At 51.4% G+C, this 22,381-nt stretch overlaps 1 protein-coding gene across 4 annotated transcripts in view; it reads right to left on the reverse strand.

Moving 5' to 3' along the window:
• Positions 1-14,246: 14,246 nt before the first annotated feature.
• COMT (catechol-O-methyltransferase) overlaps positions 14,247-22,381 on the reverse strand; it is a 57,205-nt gene continuing 49,070 nt past the window's right edge. For 3 of the 4 annotated variants that reach the window (XM_036741827.1, XM_036741830.1, XM_036741826.1), the window contains one exon: positions 14,247-14,570. In XM_036741827.1, coding sequence (XP_036597722.1) covers positions 14,391-14,570 — 180 coding nt within the window. In that variant the 3' untranslated portion in view covers positions 14,247-14,390. The remainder of the gene's footprint in view (positions 14,571-22,381) is intronic. The other variant, XM_036741828.1, reaches the window with a different exon arrangement.

A 22,381-nucleotide genomic window follows, 5' to 3' on the forward strand; every position in this document is an offset into this window, starting at 1 on the left:
CTACAGTTCTTAGTCCCCGCTGCTGCTGTCACTGCCCAAGGAGAAAGAGGCCCTGTGGATTTCTTCTTTGCCTCATGAGTCGATGGGTCACCCCATGGTCATCCTATTGACCAGGAGCCTTTCTGCATGTGCTGTCCCTGGCAGAGTCGTTGGGAGCTCAGGGTATCCCGCCCCCCACACACACCCAACAGCAAGGAGCCTTCACGTTTCATAAATGGCCAAAACAACCCCAACTGGTCTATTTATGTGACTGCCACTGACCAAGCACAGCCCCGCATCCCAGCTGGAGTCACCCTTCCTCTGCTCCCAAAGCCTCCTGACTGACCAAGGTGTATCTACCGATCTGAAGGGTTTACTGAGCTCTCTCAGCCCTCAGGACACCCTGCCCTGATGTGCCTGTGTGCCTCAATTCCCCAGACTCGGGGTGGGGGGAGCCCCCGTTGTGGCAGATGAGTGACCCAAAGTTCTGGGAGCTCTGATCTCCCCATAAAAGGCCCAAAGTAATGGCAAGAGAGTGCGGGTGAGAGCCGAGGAGCCAGCTCAGCCAATCCCCTTTTCTCTCTCCCCTGCCCTAAATTCTACCCAAGCAATCCTAACATGCCTTTTTTTTTACAATACAATTTTTGTTTCATTAAATATTTCTCAATTACATGTAAAAAAATTTTGAACATTCTTTTTTTTTTAATTGTGAGTTCCCAATTCTCTTGTCTTCCCCTCCCCTCTCCCTAAGAAGATAGGCTCTTTGCTATCCATAGCCCCACGGGCTTTTGGAGTTCCCAAAGGTTTCTTTGGGGTCCCTCTGCCCAGAGCTGCTCCCCACACTACTGTCTTCCCCTCGTGGCCCTCACCCCATGCCTCTTTGATGATCGGGAACGGCCAGGACAAAGTCCCAGGTTGTAGCCCACACACATGCGAGCCCCGTTTTGGGTGCCCCAGAATGCCTCCTCTACTCAGATACCCCCGCTCTAAGAAGGTCCCTGAAGGCTGCCACTACCTCCTCTACAGGAGGAAGAGAGGTTGGTATTGGGGGGAGAGGAGATGGAGCGCGCCTGGGGTCCTGCCCAGCCCTTGGGGAGGTTGGCGGGGATGGGGATCCAGGAAGACAATGGCATCGCTGGGGATATGGGCTTCTTCCTGAACTGGGTCCACTCTGACTTTCTCCTTTTTTTCCCTCAGGGCTAGAGTCCAACAGTTGTTTGGTTTTCTTTTCTTTTCTTTTTCAATTGTTTTAAAATGAGAAGAGCATTGAATCACCCAGGAGGATCTCATTAATCACCACTGCCATCACGTTTGGAGGACCCGGGACCACGGCCTGATCTGTGGATTCCAGGGGGCTTCGGAGGGGGGAGAGAAAAGCCCCATGGGGCGCCCCCTCTCCCCAGAGCCCCCAGCCTCGTACAACCAGAGTTTGCTTTTGAAACCGTCTGTCCCCTTCCCTGCAAAGTCCCTTCTGATGGATCCCCTTTGGAATCCCCTCCTCCTGTCCTCAGCCCTCTGCCCCCTGCCACTCCTGCCAGGTCCACATGGCTTGGCCTGGCTCTTTCTTAACTGTTAACTTGCACGGTGCTGAGTGATGGAGAAGATGGGTGGGGGGAGGGGACAGGGCACCGTGGGCATGAGCCCAAGCGGAGGTGCCCAGGCCAAGCCTCTTAGGGTTAGTCACCAAGAAGATAGCACTTTGCTTTGCCTCTGAACTGTGAATTTAATATTTTTTTTCCTTTAAAATGAAGAGTTTATTTAGCTTTTGAACTAACATTGAGGCTGTGGGTTAGTTTTCAGCTGGAGACGATTGGGTTTGTTGGATGTCACGGGAAGGAGGAAGTTGGCGGTGGGTTTGGGGTTGGGCAGTCATGGCTGATGCTGGGGGTTGGGCCACCTGGCTCTGGGTTCTGTGATCAACCTCCGAGGGCCAGCTTCATTCTGACCTTGAAGGCAAGAGGAGTGGAAGGCGTTGGGTGGGGGGAGGGGAGCTGCCACCAGAACTCTTGGTCCAGACCTGTGCCGGGTGGTCTGTGGGCACAGCTGAGGAGGGCATGTGCCATTTGCCCAGCAGAGCTGGGCCTTTGACCATTCGGGCTCCAAGATGCAAGAGCAGCAGGCTTGGGTTTATGCCCCTCCCTGAGGGCAGGCCACAGGAGTGACCACGGTTTTGGCACTGGCTTTTTCCATGGGCTGGGCCCTGGGCAAGGAGTAGGACAGGATTGTAGGGGGAGGATGGGAACCTGCTGGGCCTGCCTGCTTTGGGACCCCTACGGCCACCACCTGTTGGGGCCATTCCCACAGACAGTGAGGCCAGGATGCACCTGGGAGTCCAGCAGCTGAGATGGGGACTTTCAGTGCCTGCTGTTTGTAGTTTAAACAACAAAACAAAAAACAAACTTTAAAAACCAAAATATGACTGTATTAGTAAACATCTAAATTTTTGTTAAAAAAAATTAAAAAGAGAAAAAAAGCATCAACAGAACTTTGTATCTTCTTGAGTATAATAAAAGAATATGGCTCCATATACATGAATAAATGCATCTATCTGTCTCTATGCATCTATATGGATACTGGGCGAAAGCCTGCTGCGTTGGATGGACGGAGACCAGCAGGAAGACATCACCTGCCAGGGGCCCCCAGCCCGGGTTAGGGGCCCGGGAAGCCGTCCTTCCTCTGGACTCGGACGGAGCAGGACCGGGAGGCCAAGGCCGGTGCTTGCTGGGGGTTTCCTGAGGACTGCTGTCACCAGCCCTTCAACTAGGCCTCTTAACACTGGACGTCTCTTAACTCATGACTTCTTTTTCAAGAATGATTGCCTGGCCCTTTTCCGTGTGAGAAGATTTTCCAATCCTCGATCTCCTTCTTCTTCGTAGTGGAAAGAGCGCTGCATCTGGAGGGGGAGGGCCTTCCCGGCTCCAGACTTCTGTTTCCCCGTCTGTAAAGTGGGGATTCTCCTAGTCACACCCCCTACCTCACAGGGCTGTTGTGAGGAAAGTGTAAACCTTAAAGCGATGTCGAAATGGGACCTGTTATTATCGTTACTTCTTATTCCTTGGCTCCTAGAACGGGCTGGTGTGGACGGAGGAGGGAGGGCAAGGGCGGACTGATGGTAACAGGGCTCATCTCCTCAGCCCCACGGCCCTGGGCTCGGACCTGGCTCTGCCACTCTGGATAGGTGGCATCTCATTACCTCGGTTTCCCCACCTGAAAACGGGCCTGGATCTTTCTTTGAATGGAGGTTGGGAGGTGTGTGCTCTCGATGACAAGCCTCCTCATTCTTCAAGTCTTAACACCCTTTGTAAATGAAAGTCAGCTAATTTATGCCTGGGTTGAAATCCTCCCTACACCAGCCCCAACAAGTAGTCAACCAGCCTTTGCTCAAAGACTTAGGGTGATGGGGAGTTCATTACTTCCCCAGGCAGCCGTTTCCACTTTGAGAGAATTCTCATGGTTAGGAAGATTTTCCTGACATCACTGCCACCCCACTGGTACTATTTCTGCTCTGCTTGAGGGCCAAACCCCAGGGCACTGGAAAGCTGGTCTGACCACTGACCCACCCACCCTAATGAGCATCAGTGTGTTCTTCCCCCTTTCCCACCCTCCTGGCTCAAATCTTGCCCAGGCACTGATGAGGACTCCAGCCTCGATCCCTTTGCCTATAAGTGACCAGAGCCAGGTTAGGGAAAAGAAATGATGCTTTGGATAGAAGGTCAGAAAGGCACCTGAGCCCAGGGAACAGTGAGGACACCCACATGGTGGGTGGAAATCACACTGGTTCCTTCTGCCTGGGGCTTCTTCCAGGGCAGGAGGAGGGGATCCTTTGCCTCTTCCCCTGGCTTACTCTGGTAACATGGTGAGACTCTGTAGATACCAAAGAGCCCAGGGCTCCTTCTAACAAGTGACTATCTAGAGAAAAACCATTGATGGTCTGGAGTCCAGAGGTGGCATTTCTTTGAAAAACTCACCCCCCCATCTCCAGGCTGGTCCATGTGCTGGCACAGCCGGAAGGTCAATGATCCAGTCCCAATCCCCAAGACACTTTGGGGCACTCACTGCTGCCGAGGCTGTCCTTGGGAACTGAATGTCACTGTGTGTGCACATGGGAGTGGATAGATTGAGGCTGGTGAGTCTAGGGGTGTGTCTGCAAGTTCTAGATAGACATGTGTGAGGTTTCAGCTGAATTCCTCTGCCCCTGGCAGAGTCTCTATGTTTGTAAGACAGGAGATAAGAATAGAAGCTGGGATGCTCTATCCCAAACTATTCCATTTTAAAGTTGGAGAGAAAAGAACAGGTGTCAGCAACAGGAATTTGGGGGCCCTGGGCCCCTGTAACTGCCAGGGAGTCATTGCTAAAAATCCAGCTCAGGAGGGGAAGTTGGTGACCGTGTGAGGTCTGCAGGATCGAGATATAGAAGGGATCTCAATGGACATCCAGAGGAGAAAACCCAGGCCCAGAGAAGGAGTGTCACTTGCTTGAGGACACACAGGAAGCAAGGAGTAGAGCTGGGTTTGACCCTGAGGGTCTAGCTCCAAATGTAAGGCTCATTCTAGGGCATGGGGCTCACCATGCAGATGGAACGCGATGCAGCTGGAGCTGGAGCCTCCAGCCCCTCAAGCTCAGGAGTCCCTCCACCATGGCAGGTGGGTGCCTCTTCATACATCTGTGTCCCCCCAGGGTAGGTCACAGGGGACTCCATGGTGCTGGGATCTTGGCGGGGGGAGGTGTGGAGCAGGAGTCCCACCAGAGCCCAGGGCAGCAAGCAGATGGGCCCTGCCTTCAGGCCACCATCCCCCCTGGGCCACCGAGCTGGTGTGTCTGTTACCCTTCGTGTCTTTTCATTCCTTAGACCTTGGCAAACACTTAAGCTTTTCCTTGTGTGGCATGTGTCTCTTTTCTAGAAAAGCTTGCTGCTCTCTTACTGAATGGATGCGCATTGGTGTGGCTTAGCCCTGTCCCAGTCCTCTGCACTCACCAGCTCACCCAGCCCAGGACTTGCTCGGGCACCCACAGGGGCCTCAGTTCTAGATCAGTTTGCCTGAAAGTGTCCCAAGCAGGGTGGAGGGCAGAGTGGGAGTGGGGTACATCTTCAGGAGATGAGCTGTGTCAGCCAGGAGGGCTGCATTGGGTGGATGGAAGGCCCCTGTTCTGCCTTCCTTGGCAGGAGCAGGTAAGTGGTATTTCTGAGGCAGTTACTGTGAGTGTTCAGGGAGGGGGAAGCCATCTCTCCCACTTCCCAGGGAATCAGAGCTATTTATTGAGGCTCCTGTGGGCCACCTCTGCCCCTGCCCAGCCTCAGGAAACTTCCACCCAGAGATGGCACAGCACTGAAGAACCCTCCAGGGATGGGCCAGGAGGCAGGTGCTCATGGGCATGAGATGGTGCTAAGAGACTTGGCATCATGTCAGGGAAGGACAGTGGGAGGGCTGAGCCCCAGTTCAAAACCTTGGGAGCTGGAAGATCCCGGACAAGCCCCCGCCCTTCCGTGAGCATATGTCTCCTCATCTGCTTTCAGAAGCTTGGCGCTCTTGGACAATGTTGGTAGTCAGAGGAGAGGGAGAAGATGTGGGGGCCAAACAGCTGGTTCTAAGTCTCTGCCACAACACCAGCTGTGACCAGGAGCCAGGCACCTTCTGGGCCTCCCTCCCTTCCTCTGCAAAAGGCTGATGCTTGCATTGTGGGGAGGACCAAATTGATCCACAGGCATTTATGAAGTACCTCCTATGTGCGATAGAGAAGTATGGCCCACCATTTGTAAGGGGTTCCCCCCGGCCTGGCATCGTTGTCCTGGTTGTCCCCAGGCTGCAGGTCTTTCTCGAGGATGCTCCCAGGGCACCAGGCACCTGTGGCTCTTCCTCCCCACCCCCATTCCCACCTCTCTGCCTTTGTTGCAACAATTCAGGTAGCAGTAACTGTTGTGAGGCGTAAGACCCAGCAAGCCCAGTAACAAGAGCTGACAGCTGCTTTACAAAGGAAAGTAATGTTAAGGGGTTAACAATCTTACTTTAGTCCAACATACAAATATCATTCACTTAGTTTAGGAGGAAAAGCCAGCAACAAGAACTTAGAGCAAATACAAACAAATTACAAACATACACAATATAAACAGACCAAATCACAATTCATAGTTACCAGGAAAGCATCAACATCTGGGTTTACAAGCCAAGGGCTCTTAAAATGGCTGCCCAGAGTCCTGTGCCACTCTTACAGCGAATGAGAAAAACCTCTGGTTTATATATCTTGTTCATGGACAAAGGGCATCACAATGTGCGACTCAAACCTGCATGACCTAAAAGCTTCTGGCATCACAAACATGTCACTCAGACCCATGCAAACCAGGCTTTCACTTGAGGCAAGGAGGTCATCAAAGACTCCTAATTTAATCAAAGAAACAAAGGCTGAACTCATCAAGGGTACTTGATAAAATAAGTGCTAAAAGAGAAAACAGGAAAAAAAGTCCCAGCTTAATTAATATTACAGCCTTGTAGCTCCCCCCAGGACAGGGGCTGTCCTTTCTGCTGGTATTTCTATTCTCAGCCCTCAGCACAGCACCTGGCATGCAGTCAGCACTTAATAAATGTTCATTGACTTGACTTCCTGACTTCTAAAGGAGCCAGACCTCAGAGAAGAGGTTGGACCACCTGGTTTGGCTCGGCTCTCTCCATCCCAGTCACAAGGGAGGAAGAGGCAGGCTCATTTATCATTGTCTGGCCACCTCCCCTAACAGAGCGCAGTACAGTGCCCCACATGCAATCATTCATCCTTACACTCATACAGGCAACTAACATTCATTACGCACTTACGGGGCTCCAGGCACTGTGTTGAGCATTGGGGATCCTCTCCAGGAGCTCATATTTTAAAAGCATGTGTGGTGGGGTGGGAGGGAACACATTATAGACACAGCTATGTGAGTACAAAGAGTGTGTGTTAAATTATATATGTATCTTTAATAAAAATATATAAAATTGCTTTATGTATGTGTACATACATGTCTATATGCATGGACATATGTATACATGTATATGCATATATGTATACACACACAAAGTAATTTTTTTTTCAGAGACACTAGCAATGATGAGGAATCAGGAAAGGCTTCATGGAGGAGGTGCCAGCTGAACTGAGCTTGAAAGAAGCTACGAATTCTAAAAAGTGAGGGATGGAGTACATGGTGGGAGCTAGCCTGTGCAAAGGTGGGGTGGTAGGAGATGAGGTGCTTTGTATGGGGAGCAAGAAGTGGGCCAAAGTGGCAGGTGCACAGAGCACCTTTGGGAGGGTAACTGAAGCGAATGGCAGCCACCCAATGTCCTACCACAATGAGAACTCTCAGGAAGGAAAACAGAATCTGGGTAGATAACAGCGGAGATGGCCCACCTTGGTTCATGAACTTCCCCTCTCCCTCCCCCCCCCACGCCCCACTGCCAGTGAATGCTGACCTGCATCTTCAGGCCCCCCAGGGCTGAGCAGCCATTGCAGTGGGCAGCTGCTCAAGAGCAGGCAGGGGCCCAGGGTGGGGGGGGGGGTCAGTACCCGAAGTCAAGGAGACTCAGTCTTAAGTCCTGCTCCAACACCTACCAGCTGAGTGACTGACCCTGGCAAGCCATTTAGCCTTTGTTTGCACGTAGCAAATGCTATATAAATGTCAGCTGTGATCATTACTGGGGGGGATTTTAGGCTCCCACTTCCCTAATTCCTTCAAATCTACAAAGCACTTCCCTTATGACCCCTCTGCAGGAGAGCAAGGGTTATTCTCTTTCTCACAAATGGGGAAAGGGAGGCTGAGAATGGGAAAGTAATTTGGTCACAGAGCTTGGGACCCCACCCCAAGCCCAGGTCTGTGACTTTGTGCCCTGCCCGCCCCCTTGTATGGAAGCCCTGGGTAGCAGCCCACCCTTAGTTCTAGCTTTATGCTTGTGGGTGGGTGGATGGATGGCTGGGGTCTGCCTATCTCTCTGGGTACCTATATCTGCATATCACCGCACAGTCTGTGTGTGTGTGTGTGTGTGTGTGTGTGTGTGTGTGTTGGGGGCAGCAAGTCACCCCTTCCACCCTTGCCTCCTCCCTAACTCATGGGCTTGACATAAGGAGAAAATCCCTACCAAATCCTGCTGTCCAGGAGGGGAAGGGGATGCCTCAGGAAGCGGTGGCTTTCCCTTTCCAGGAGGTTTTCAAGTTGAGACTGGAGGAGTCACTGGGGGATGTTGAAGGAATTCTCAGCCCAATAGGGGTAAACTGTATGAGCCCTGAAGACTTGTCCAGCTCGGTGATACTGGCCTGGCCTTCTGCTGGTCTCTTGGTCACTGGCTCCCTGAATTGGCCAAACCCAAAGTCTCTCTTAACTGCTACCACCCTTCAAAGCTAATCCCTCAATGTCCTCAATATTGTGGTCCAGCACATACCTCCTCAGTGTATAATTGGCCTAAGCCAGCTACTTTTCTCCCACTTTGTTTTCTTCAATGCCTCTTTCCCTTCATCTGTGATGTGAGTCTCAATGTGTTGGCTCCATCATCCTTGATGGTGAAAAGAATGTGTGTTATAAAGAGTTTTTTTCATCTTTGCACTATTTATTGCCCTCCTTCCAGTATCATCCTCAAATGCCCATGGAGATGCCTTAGGTGAGTTGGGGTCTCTCACCAAGCTTTCTATATCCTTCCACTGGTTCTCTGTTTTATGAGGCAATTGAGGAGGCTCACAATCTTCCAGCATCCCTTTCCACAACACTTAGCTGGCTGTATCCCTCTCTGTCTGGTGAGTCAATCAAGTATTTCACATCACAAGGTTTTATAAGTTCTCATCATTATGTGGTAAGTGATTTATACCAGTTAAATTTCTGGATAAAAATGGTTAGAACCAGTGTTGATGTCCTTTCATTTGTCCATTTCCCCTTGTCACTAACTTGTTCAAACAGGTTGGGGGAGGGTCTCTTTAACTGTATGTCTTCTTCTCATTTTTATTCTACTAGTTTTGTGTTAATTTTGATCTTTGCTCTGACAAGTTGATGGTCCTATTGCACACAGCTGATTCTTTATCGATAAGATTCTTTAATCAATCTTTATCAACAAGGACGTTTCCCTGTTAAAATGTTTCATTTTTATGATGTTTCTTGGCACTTGCCAAATCCATCTAATAATAAAGAACGATCATTCACATTTCCATAGTGTTTTAAAGTTAACAAAGGCCTTTACTCACATCAACCCCATGAGATATATAATGAAAGTTTTATTACTCCCCCAATTTACAGATGAGGAAACTGAGACTGAAGACGATGCAGCATTTTGCCTATCTATTCTATTCCTGCCCCCTTGGTCTTAGAATCAACTAATTTATACTAAAGAATTAAACACTGAATGTGGTCCCCTCCTATAGTGTGATGGATAATATTGTTGAAGGGGGTCCTTGTTCAGATAGGGGTGCCCTGAGATCCCTTCCTGCACAGAGGCCCTACGACTCTGATTCTGAATGTTGAATGGGAGCCTTCACTGCCTGAAGCCCAAGGACGAGGAGAGGATTTTGGAGACCTTTCATAGGCCCACTAAACAAGGTCAAACTTGGGGAAGAGGCCGGTGTCCAGGCAGGAGGAGAGCCAGGATGGAGTTTGCTGGCCACCTACCAGGTCCCAGCTTCCCAGAGGGGACCACTGCAGCCATGGCCCAAATGCCTGTCTTTGTGGGGCTGATTCCAGCTCAGGAGTCAGACTCTCCTCATCCCCACAAGCCCATGGTGGTGGTAGTGTGTATCAAATGAGGTAATGTCTTTCCTGAGCTTTGGAAATCGTAAAGCATCAGCTCGTGTCTGTGAAAGCATGGAATCCCCCCGGGGGTCTAAAGGAGTGGGCATTTGATACATGATGAAAGGCTTGATGACATCTGAGGATGACCAGAAGGGAGAAGGGCCCGGAGAGCCAGCCAAAATAGCATTTGTTGAAGGACCTTGGGTCTGTTCCTTAGCTCGGAGAAGGTTGGGGGGATAAGTGGGCACCATAGTTGTCACTAAGCCTTCAAAGGGCCCTCATCCCTCTCCAGACTGTAAGTTCGGCCCTCTGGATTTTGTCCTCAGATGTCTTCTCACCCTAGAAAATCCCTCTTCGTCAGCAGCCTTCTCCCCGTGGATCCTCTTTATCCCTATAGACCCTCTCTCCCATTGGTGAGTTCCTTCTGGGACTGCCATATTGGGGAAGGGCCCAGACTAACCATCCCTCCTCTGTCCCAACAGCCTCTTTCTCCCATTGGTAAACTCCTCCTGGAACCACTGGAAGAGATCTTAGACTCACTCTACCTGCCCCCAGAGGGCATAACCAGGAGCCGTAGGTTGGCACTGGAGAGAGGCAGACATAGATGTCTAAAATCAGAGCTGAGAATGGAATGGGTTGCCTTTGGAGGTAGTGAGTTCTCTGTCACTGGAGATATTTAAGCAGAGGCTGGGTGAAAGAGACTGGAGATAGACGTGATTCTCAGTTAGGTATGCAGAGGTCTCTGCTAACTCTGAGGTTTTGTGATCATCATCATTATTAATACAATTAGTAGCTCTATACACCATGGAAGGGCACAGAAAATACCTTCGCTCCCTGATCAACATTTCCCTCTCTGTATCATCTTCCCCTGGTAGAATGTTAGTTCAGTGAAGGCAAGGACTTTTTTTCTAATTAAAACTTTTTTTCAAATAAAAAAAAATTAAGTCTTCTCTCCCCATTGCTTAGCTCAGCACGACACACAGCAGATGTTTAATAAATGTTTTTTTCATTCATTCTTTCCACGAATTCACAGTTGATAGAGCCAGCTTCAGAACAAGGAAGACCCAGGTTCAAGCTTTCCTCCCACAAACACCGGCCATGTGCCCCAGGGCAAATCACCTAACCCCACCCCCAGCCCCACCCTCAGTGAAATCCCAGGTCTGGACATCATCATCGTCATCATAATAATAATAATAATGACAAGGTTGGGAGGATCATTTGTTGGAAATGTAGTGGCTCATTGAGACTGCTAAGATGGCGCTAAGTGGACGGAGCACTGGGGCTGGAGTCCGGAAGACCTGAGTTCAAATTCTCCTCACTTACTGGCTGTGTGACCCTGGGCAAGTCATTTTTTCCCTGTCTGCCTCAGTTTTCTCATTTGTAAAATGAGGTTCATAATAACACCCACCTGCCAGGGTTGTTGCGAGGATCAGATGAGATATTTGTAAAGCACTTGGTACAGTGCGGTAGTGAGTAGGAGCCATACAAGCGTCCACTAATATTATTGTGGTGGTTGGCATTCTTGGTCAGGGATGGCTTGGTTGAGATGGAGTCTGAGGTCCCTTCCAGCTCTGACACCCTATATTCCAATGACCTTAGAGGCCACCTGGTCCAGGCTCTCACTCAGTAATTCTCACAGTTATTCCGTCCTCTATCCTCCTCAAGATGCGTCCTCCATCTTCTGCCTGACCAGCTCCAAGGGCACTGATGGATGGCTCTTATGGTCAGGACATTCTTCCTTTTACAAGTCAGAAACCTACCACCCTAAAACTCCATTGCACCTGGCATGGCCCCCAGGGTTGAGCAGATCCTTCTAATTCCTCTTCTGCGCACTTATGTTTGGGTGTGTGAAGGCAGCAGCCCTCCCCACTGTGGGCCTTCTCTCTGCTCCAAGCTAACTACACTCAGGGCTTCTTCAGCCATCATTGAGGTCTCTCCCCCATCCCAGATGCTCCCAAACCTGCCAGTATCTTTTAAAATGTGGCACCTAGAGCCAGATTCCATGCCCATTCTGAACAGGAGGGGGCAGCCAGAGTAGTCCTTTCTTAGTTCTAGAACACAGCCTGAGCTAGACATGGCTCTTTGCCCAGATGTAGAACACCCTGACTCCTCTAGAGCTCCGAGGCCCAGAGGGATTGGTCTGCATATCTGCCAGCCTTGCCGCTTCTGACAAGTCCTCAGGGAAACAACAGCCCCCGCTTGCTGCTGGGGAATATTTCCTCTCTAAATGGAAGGCGACCCACCCCCAGCTGCTCTGCTGGCCAGTGTCCATGGCTCAAGGACACTGCAGTCATCCAGGGCCTCACACCAAGGTTCTAGAAGCTGTGGTTTTCCTGGGCCTAGAATCAAGTCAAGACTGGCTTCCCTGGAGTCTTAGGCCACAGCTTAGCCCACCTGTGTGCAGAGAAGCCCCCATCTGTGAAGGGGAGCTTATCCCCGGAACTCTTCTGTGGACACCAACAAGTGCAATGGTTGATTTCTTAGGTCTGAAGTATTTGTGGCGGAAGGAAGGACTGTCGTGGACCAGCCTCTTCGAGGTGTGTGATCTATGGTGAAAAGGAGGAAGCTCTGAGAGCCATGCATCATTGGTTCCATTCCAGTGTGGGTCGCTTGGCTGGGACTCTCCCAGTCTCTCTGTCTCTCCCTCTGTCTGTTTCTCTCTGTCTCTCCCTTTGTCTCTGCCATTTGGAGCAGAAACTCTTGGGGGGAGAGATGGAAGAATCTTTGCTTAAAATTTTTGTCTAAATTCTGTTGTAACTCCCACCCCCCCCCCCCCCCCCCCCGCCGCCAACTATGTTTTAAGTGAGAAGCACAAGCTGTCTTGGAAAACCTCCAGGAGAGGTTGGATCCCAAATGGTTTATAAACCTGCAGCTGGTAACAGGGGAGTTGAGGGTGCCTGGCTTGGGGAGGTAGCACAGGATAATGTAATGGAGAAGGAGTCAGAGGCTCTAGGCTCAAGTCCTGCCTTGGCCACTTAAAAGCCAGGTGACCTTGGGAAATTCAATGTACCCTCACTGGCCTTAGCTTCCCCAGCTGTAAAAAGAGGCTGTGGGCTAGATGGCCTCTCAGGTGCCTTCCAATGGCGTATCATTTTATGAAGTGAAGAGTGTTTGAACTTTCTTTTTTGAACCCATTTTCCCACAGAAACAGGGTTCTGCCCTGGGGGTGGCTCCCAGGCTGGTCCGGAGAAGCTGATCTGACTCAGAGTGTACCCTAGCCACATATGGCCTGTAACGACCACAGCATCACTGAATCTGCGGGCTGGAAGGCCCTCTCTGGTGGTGGGAAAGGCATTCAGAGACGCAGGAATACAAGCTGTCCTCCAGCCTGCCTCCCTAAGTCACTGCAGACAAGAACAAAAGCTGGACCAAAGTGGGGGGGGCATTGCCAATGTGGCTGGGGGCAGGGGATGGCCTCTCCTGCCTCCTCCATCCCTCTTCCCTCCCTGCTGCTTCCCGGGAGAGCGGGGTTGGTCCAAGGGCTTGGGTAGGAATAGAAACAAGGAGAAGTCAAGAGGGCTGGGCTGAGCTAACATGTCAGGATTTCCACCCTTGGCCCCCAGGGCCTCAGCCAACCTCAGACCTCAGGAACGGGGTCCTCTGGTTTTCCCTCCCTGTCCTTCTCTGCCTCCACCTCCCCCTGGACACCTGCCCAGACTCTACAGGTGCTGTAGCTGCTGCTTCCTCAGGAGGGAGACACACAGCTAGAAAACCACGCTCATGTTGATGAGGGACGTCCCGTGTGGGGGCCTCGGCTGAAACTGAGCTAGAGCTAGGAAGCATTGGCGGGGGAATGCTCAACTCTTCCCTAAGAGGAAGGAGGTTGGGCAGGGCCGTGGAGGCCTCCAGGAAGGACCAGCCTGGGCAGGGCCAGGCACAGAATAAGAGGACCGAAGCAGAGGTTTGCTCTCTATCAAACGTGCATTTTCCCCGTTGGCTCTTCATAAAGACATCTTCTTCCTTTAAAAACACAAGTCGAGGAAATTCAAGGTTGTTTTGATAAAAGCTAAGTCACGAGAATGGAATTCAAACCCTGACTTCCTTAAGACTCGCATGACCTTTGGCCAGCCACTGGACCTCAATGGGCCTAAGGTTCCCCAATAAGAAGGATCCTAAGGGCCTGGTTAGAGCCTGGACGCCATGAATAAGCCCAAGGCACCTGCTGCCCTCTGGTGGGGACTAAGGGAACTGCCCAGCTCTAGTTGTGCCTAGGAGGTGTGCTGGGTAGGGCTGCTGGAGGGGAGCCCTATGGGTGCGACGGCTTGGGCTGAAGGTCCAAGATTGGTCAAGCTGGGATGGACGGACGATGCCTCATCCTCTGGGGCAGAGATGTCCGGGGATGGAGCCAAGTGGCTGCTGGGAAGGCAGGCCCTCTGTGGCCAATGCCCGCTTGTCCTGCTCAGCCTGAGCCACAGTGTCCTGCCTACCACCAAGGGCCCCGCAGGCTCCCATGAGGGAGCCAAGTCCAGGGATGGCCTGGGCTGGACAAACTCAGAAACTCCAGGAAACAAAATTATAACCACGTTCCAAAGGGCTTGGATGTAGATTTTTTTATTTGAAGAAAATAGAAAAGGCTGGCATGGCCCCAGGGGGCCCTGGCCCAGGCTCTGAGTGCCCCCTCCCCTCCCTGTGACCCCCATCCCGTGCAGCTCCCCCCATCTCCCCTGCCCAAGCGCCACCTTCAGCCCAAGAACACGGCTTTCTCCAAAGCATCATGCATGCGCATGTACTCCACGGTGGCCGGGTAGTTGGTGCATTCATAGCGTTTGCTGTTCCGGACATAGTCAAGAAAGTCCGGAGTCCCAGGGCAGATGACATTGTCGGCCAGGAGCACCGTCCCCTTGTGAAGGACTCCGCTCTCCTGCAAAGGCAAACAGCAAGGGCATCAGAGATGGAGAGCTGGGAGGTAAATGGCTGGCCCACAGTCACGCGGGCAGTCAGGGGCAGGCAGAATTTGAACCCAGATCTTTTGACTCCAGTTCCCACTACACCCCATCTCTACTGGGCTTCAAGGTTTACAAAGGGCTTTCCTCCCAATGACCCTATGAACTAAATAGTACAGAGATAATTATCCCCGTTCCACAGATGAGGACGTCGAGGCTGTCCTTCATACAAAGTCAGGCCCCTCACTGATCTATAATGAGTCACCACCCTTTTTGTGGGTTCAGAAGGCCTGGTCCATACAGCCAAGGCTGATAAAACAGGTGACTTTAGGGGCCAAATTCTGGCCAAACCCAGGGCAAATCTGCCTGTCTAGCATTCCACCATTACAGCCTCATTAATTTTGTCTCTGAAGCCTCTTCACTTTAGACAGGATCGAACATCTCAATTACGAGTTGATGACTTTATCGACAGTTAGCTGAGAGTCCAGAAAGGGGCCACACCAAAGGGCAGCAGGGGAAGAGTCCAGGGGGAATGACCCCCATTGCTCCCACTGAGTCACGCATGGTGCCCGCACCAGGTACAAACGAGGCAACCAACCAAAAGTCAAGAGGACAGACTGGCCAAGCGGACACTGGCCTAGCTTGAAGATGCTGCAGGGACCACACATATCGCCACAGAATCTCATGAGGCTCCCAGAAAAGTAGAAATGGACTTCCATCCAACTGGGGGCTCAGTTACCCCTCTGAGGCATGTGCTTGATAAGACAGAGCCAGTTTTCCCTGGACTCTGAGGGAGAAGCTGTACCCACAGACTTTGGAGGGGGCACTGTTCTTCTGGCTACCTCAGAAACAACGATCTCTAAAAGCTAATTGACCCAGACTGGCAAATAGGTTGTTAATGGAGCAAAGGGCACAGCTGTGGGCAGCAGCAGAATTAGAACCTCCCCCTGCCCCTGTCACCACCCCCCCAACCCTCAAGAGTTGCCCATAGAACCAGGAGGGCAGGAGTAGCCAGTTGCCCTTGGAGGACCCTGGGGGAGGAGGATTCTAGGGAATGGTGCCCAGCAGGCTGGGAGAGACCCCTCCTCTGCAACTGTGCCAACAAGGAGGCAGGGCCAGGAAGGCGGCCCCTCAAGCCAGTCCCAGGGCCTCATTCTTCTTTCTCTTCTGTCCCCCTCCCTAGAAGGTGCCGGGCACACAGGCATAGAAAATGCCCAAAGCACCAGGGACCAGGGCTGGGCTGTCTGTCAGCCTCTCTCTGGCCCTGGGGGTCACCTGCAAGCAGCAGGTAATAGCAAGGAGAGGAGAAGGGAAGGGCTGGCACCCCAAAGGGGCCCCAGAGGGACAGTGCCCGGCTGTGGGACCTCTGAGGCCCCTTCCAGCTCCCTCCTCGTGGGGGCATCTCAGTGGCCCAGGGGAGCCAGCCCTGGGCCTGGAGTCTCAGGAAGACCTGAGTTCAAACCTGGCTTCAGACATGAGCTGTGTGGCTGCCTCAGTCCACCTCAGAGCAGGGTTAGGGGAGAGCGCAGCAGCCTCAGAGTGATGAGTCAGATGGTGCCCAAGGATCATTTAACGCTGCCTCCGAATGTTATGGAGGAGGAAAAAACTGTGTGTCCAAGGTCACACAGATAGTACATGGTGGCTCCAGGATTTGAATCCAGGTCCTTTCATTCCAAAGTCTCCCTTTGCCTTCCCCACAGCTGAGCTTGGTGGGGAAGCTCACCACCTCCAATGCTCCCCAGCTGTGTGACCTTGAGCAAATCATGTTACTCCAGGCCTGTTTTCTCTTCTACAAAGTGGGAAGAGACAGGCAACCTGGTCTAGGTCAGTGGTGTCAAACTCAAAAGAGAAATAGTGGCCATCTATCCCTGTGGGCGGCAGGTTGGCTTCCTTGTAAAGGAGAACATCATCTGTGTGTAATATTAAGTTGGGACTTTTTTTAATGTTTTGGAGTGCTAAATTAAGTGTCTTTGATTGAGCCTTACTAGGTGCAAAGCCCCAGGCCCAAACCTCTAATTACTTGATGCTAAGTCTATGTGGGTGTGAAGCACCCCCGCCCTCCGCCCCCTAAGGGGAGTTGCCAAGACCAGAGCCAATAGTAGGCGCCTAAGTTCTGGTCGCTCAGACGTTTGGTGATGTCTGAAAACTGTGTAAAGAGAGAACAGAGGTATTTGATTGAGGTTCTCACTCCTGGAGGAGTGTTGGCGGGGGACTCTGGGCAGCTGCTCTAAAAGCTTCCTGGCTTGTCAATCCAGATGTTGATTGTTTCTTGGTAACTATGAATTGTGATCTGGTTTTTTCATATTGTGTATGTTTGTAACTTGTTTGTATTTGCTCTGAAGTTCAGGGTGCTGGATTTTTCCCCTGAACTAAGTGAGTTTATATGTATATGTTGGATTAAAGTAAGATTGTTAATCCCTTAACGTTGCTTTCCTTAGTAAAGCAGATCAAAAGAACCTGTGCTGGCAGCATTCTTGTTGTTGGGCTTGTGTTGGTCTTTCACCCCCACAGCAGCTGCTAGATGAATTGTTGCAACACTGTTTCATAGTATTTTTATTTATTTTGTTAAATATTTCCCAATGACATTTTAATCTGGGTCAGGTCTCCCTCTGGCTTAGATGATGGAGTCATGAAGACTTGAAGTCAAGATCCATCACTCCCCAGGTCTGGCTGTGGGAGCTTCCCCCCAGGATTCTCTGCTCTGCCTTGGTAGAAGGCATTTCCATACCAGGAGTTGCCCGCAAGCCTTTACCCACTCCAATCCATCCTTTGCTCATATCTCACCACACCACACTCCGGGGCTCCCTATTACCTCTTTGAAGCTGTTCCCAGTCTGGCTCCTTTCTAGCTTTCCCATTTCATTACCCATTCCTCTCCTCTACATACTCCATAGCCCAGCCCCCTTGCTGACCCTCTCATGTGACACCTTTGCACTGGCTGTGCCCCACACTTGGAGTGCTGTCCCGCCTCACCTCTGCCTTGTGGCTTCTTTCGAGACTCAGCTCCAATCCCACCTCCAGGCACGAAGCCTTTCCCAGGGGCCCCTCCTCCTTGGTCCTTCCCTCACTTGCGAGACCCGTTCCACTTACACCGTGGATTTCTTTTATGTACACAGCTGGCTTCATGTTGTCTCTCTTGACTGGGAGCTCTGGAGGGTGAGGACCCTGTTTTTGTCTCTCTTGGTAACCCCAGCACTTAGCACAGAGCCAGGCACATGGAAAGTGCTTCACAGATGCCTGCTGATTGACTGGGAAATACTAGCACTGCCCGCCTCACTGGCTCATGGTAAGGAAAGCTCTTTGTGAACCAAGGCTTGAGAGAACCCGAGCTCCCATTCTGAGAGGGCCCAGGAGGAGGCCAGTCCAAACCGAGGTGGAAGCTAGCTGCATGCCACCCCCGCCAATGGACTGGCATAAAAAGGCTCAGCTGAATGAGGCCACCTGCAGTATGGCCAAGGCCTGAAGGAATGGGTGGATGGATGGATGGATGAATGCGTAGGTGGGTGGATGGAGGGAGGGATGGAGGGACGGATGGATGGATGGATGGATGAGTGTAATGGCTGACTGTTAGGATCTACAAAGGTGACGGAATACTACTGTGCTGTAAGAAAGGCTGAAAGGGACGGTTTCAGAGAAGCCTGGGAAAACTTGGATGAACTGATGCAGAGTCAAGAGAACATCGTATATGATAATTGTGACATTGTTTGAAGAGAAGCTGTGAATATGGAATATGGTTACTCAGATAGATGGATATGAGGAATTATGAAGGAAGATGCTCTCTACTTCTAGAGAAAGAACGGATGTGTGGAAGTACAGGGTATGACAGGGGCCCACGTACATATCAACATCCAGTGCAGGGTGGGGAGGGAAGGAGGCAGGGAGGGAGACAACTCAGAGTGCAAAATGTAACCAAAAATAAATTTTAAAAAAGAAAAAGGAAAGACTGAGGAACTCCACTCCACCATGGACCTAACCACAGGCCCCGGGCACTCACACGTTTCCCCACCCCTACCCTGCACAAGAGGCTGATGTACTGGGGACTCAGAATGAGGCTTTGTTTTCTTGGGGCCTGGCCAATGAGGGAATTTATTTGCCTGACTACATGTATCTGAAATGGGCTTTGTTTTGTCTTTTTCATTGGGTGGAAGCTGGAGAGAGAGTGTAGACTGGTAATTTTTTTTAAAGCTGAAATTTAAGAAATAAGTCAGTGTTGCAATGGCGCTGGGGCTGTGAGGGTCCCAGGGTGGCTCAGAGGGTCTCGGTGCTGGAATTCCCTCCCTCCTTTCACAGAGGAAGAAGCTAAAGACTGGAGAGGCCTGGGCCGCAGCTCGCTGGTGCCAGGCCTCCAGACTGCCTTGACTTGGCACGCCTGCCACTTGGCGTCTTTGCCAAGCTTGTACAGATGCCAGGGAAGCTGCAAATTTTGGGGCCCAAAGATTAGGGGTCCTTTGCTTCCTGCAAACCCGGGCTTTGGGCCTCTCTGCTTTTCTTCAGTTCTTTTGGGGAGGGTTTAGAGCTGCTTACTGCTGGCGTTTTTTAAACAACCCCCCCCATTACCAAAGTTTCTGCACCCTGCCCCTCCCAGAGCGCCTTCCACGAGAACAGGAATGACAACAGCCCCCAAAACGCTGCCCCGCCAACGCCTGTGTGCAGGGGACAGGGTTATGTGAGGAATGGAAATGAAAGGAAAGGCCCAGCTTGGACAAATGACCTCATTCACTGAGTGAGCGCTGTGGCACCCAGAGTGGGCCAAGGGGAGGGCCAGGGCTGGGGCTGCTGCCGAGCTCAGGCTGGGGGTTGGGGGGGGGGACTGAGGGCTCGGGCTGGGGCGGGAGTCTGGGGGGTGGGGAGGGTCTGCAGGGCTCAGGACACTGGAGCGGGGTACGGTGGGGCTCGGGACTTGGGAGTGGGGTGGGGGTGGGGACTAAGGAGCTCGGGACTCTGGGGGGTGGGGGGGTTGCGGAGCTCAGGATCCGGGGGTGGGGTGGGGGGGTTGTGGAGCTCAGGCTGGGGCGGGGGATGCTGAGTGCGGAGCATGGGACTCTGGGGGGGGGGGGGGGGCCTGCAGACCAGGCAGCTGGAGCCCGGGATGGCATTCCCACTCATTACTTCTCCTCCCCTTGAATCGGAACTAATGGCTGTTGGAATAATTAGCAGTTTGCCACACGGAGTATTTAGAAAACCATCAGCTTCCCGGCTATTGAATCGCCGCGTTTGCTTATACGTGTTTTCGTCTAAATACAGACATGGGGTAATTACCGTCGGAGGGGCTGTTGAAATCCCCGCCCCAACTCCCTCCCGGGGCCCTTCTGGTTGGGCCAGGGTGCCTGCTGCCCTGTAATCCTCCCTCCCCCACCCCACTGATCAGCCAGCATTCCTATAGCACTTTACAAACATCACCTCATTCGATCCTCACAATAATCCTGGGAGGTCAGGGCTGTTATTATCCCCTTTTTACCGATGAGGAAACTGAGGCCGGCAATGGTGGAGGGACTTGGCCAGGGCCACATCGCTAGCAAGTGCCTGAAGCCAGGGCTGGCTCTGGTCTTCCTGACTCCAGGCCCAGAGCTCTGGGCACTGACCCTTAGCTGCTTTATACAGATCTCGGTGTAACTCTCTCGTGCCAGATTCTCTCCCCAGACTTTGTCTACTATGCGCCACCCCCCCCCCCCAATCCCTTCCTTCCCCTCTTCTAGATTCTGTCTGTGTTTCTTCTCCCATTAGAACTGTAACCTCCTCGAGGGCAGGCACTGTCTTTTTGCTTAGATTTGTATTCACTGGCTCAGTGCTGTAAGCTATGTCCCTGGTACACAGAAAGCACTTAATAAATGCTTTCTGCCTCGGCTTGCCCCCCTCCCCTCTGCTCCCCATGGCCAACGTGACCATCGCAGTAGGGATCTGGAGGGTCTCCAAGTCTGGCAGAATTTGCGCCAGCCACAGGGTCAGCATTTTCGAGGGGGCCTCCAGGATACAAACTTTGTATGAAAGATACAAAGTACAGCTGGTTTGGTTTTTTTAATCTTTCCCAATAGACCCATTAGGCCCCGGTCAAGGTCACCTTCCAGCTAAACTAGTGGCAAAGGGCCCAGAACAAAGAGAACCAAGAAGCAAATCTGCCCCCAGCCTTGCCTGTGCCCACACAGCAGATCAGGTGACCCAGCCAGGTGGGCACCGCCAAGGACTGTGCCCACACAGACATTTTTCTTTCCATATTCCTTTTAAAAGTTTGTTCTTTGGAAAAAAAAAATATCCAGTCAAAGGCCTGTCAGTGTGCTAAAATCAGCCGAGATGCTGACGTCTTCCCTCTCCTCACTCTGCTCATAGGGGGTGTCTGGTGAGCCTCTGCTGAGCCTGGGGGCTAGGGACATGCTTCGTCTGGCCCTTCTCACCCTGGCCTGACCCAGGCTGTTCACCCAATGACCACGAGCAAGTCCAGGGGTGGGGAACCTGCAGCCTCAAGGCCACACGTGGCCTTCTAGGTCCCTGGGTGCAGGCTTTTGACTGAATCCAAGGGGGTGGGGAACCTGCAGCCTCGAGGCTACACGTGGTCTTCTAGGTCCTCGGGTGCGGGCTTTTGACTGAGTCTGAGTTTTACAGAAAAAAATCCTTCTATGAAGGGGACTTGTTCTGTGAAGTTTGGATTCAGTCAGTTGCACCTGAGGACCTAGAGGGCTACATGTGGCCTTGAAGGAGCTCTATCTTCCAGTGCTGTTGGGGCAAAGTGCTTTCTAGGTCCTGTAACACTAGAGAGACAAGAGTAGTTATTGTTCTTAAAATGGTGTTCTCTGGAACAAATCACTAACCTTCTCTAAGGCTCAGTTTCTTCATCCGTGAAATGGGAGGAAGGTATTTTGTAAGGTATAAAGTGCCAAAGGACACAGACCTGGGCCACCATCATTAGCTTATCTCCTATTGGGTGGGACTGGATCTCCTTATTCAGGCTCGAAGCCTCTGATCACTATCTATCCTTGATGCACATATGGAGTACAACTGACATTTTGAGATCACTGGAGAAAAAGTCTACGAAATGAAGGAACTGCTTAAGGTGTTGGTCAGCGGAGCCATGTCAGCCATATACGTTAAATTAGGAAAGATGGCAAGGTGAGGCAGAACCATAATGGGCCTAAACCATCCCTGAAAAATGCATGTTTATATGCCAAGTATTCTTGACATTATTGTGTCAGTGGAATATTTTAAATAGAGAAGAGTTTTCCACGTGGATGTCAAAACCTTCAGTGTCCACACAATCTCTGGATCTATTTTCTATATTTGCAGTATGTGAAAAGACCATGAGTGCGGAACTTAGTCTAAGGCTTCTCAGTGATCGACAGAGGCAGTGTAAATGTTACAGCACTTTCAGGCAGCCTGATCAATATCCTATGACAAATCCTTTGGAAATTCTAGGGCGCTCAGTTCATTGCCAATAGCAATCAATCCATGCCTCCAAGAGTCAAGCTCTCTGCTAGGTGCTGGAGATATCAAGAGGGAGATAAAATAATCTAAGAGTTCACCTTTTATTGAAGGGGACACCCTGAATACATAGATGGAAATACAAAATATATTCAGAGTGAGCATAGGTAATTTTCAGGCAGGGAAGGCGCTGGCAGAGGAGGGATCAGGAAATGAATTGTAAGAGCAATCAGCCTCCTCTTCCTCCTCCTCTCCTTTTTCTTCCTCTTCCTCTTCCCCTCCCTCCTCCTCTCCCTCTTCTTCTTCCTCCTCCTCCTCTTCTTCCTCCTCTCCCTCTTCCTCCTCCCCCCCTCCCCATTACTACCATCATGGAGAGGGCT

The sequence above is a fragment of the Trichosurus vulpecula genome, chromosome 1, assembly GCF_011100635.1.
Source record: "Trichosurus vulpecula isolate mTriVul1 chromosome 1, mTriVul1.pri, whole genome shotgun sequence".
Classification (NCBI taxonomy): Eukaryota; Metazoa; Chordata; class Mammalia; order Diprotodontia; family Phalangeridae; genus Trichosurus; species Trichosurus vulpecula.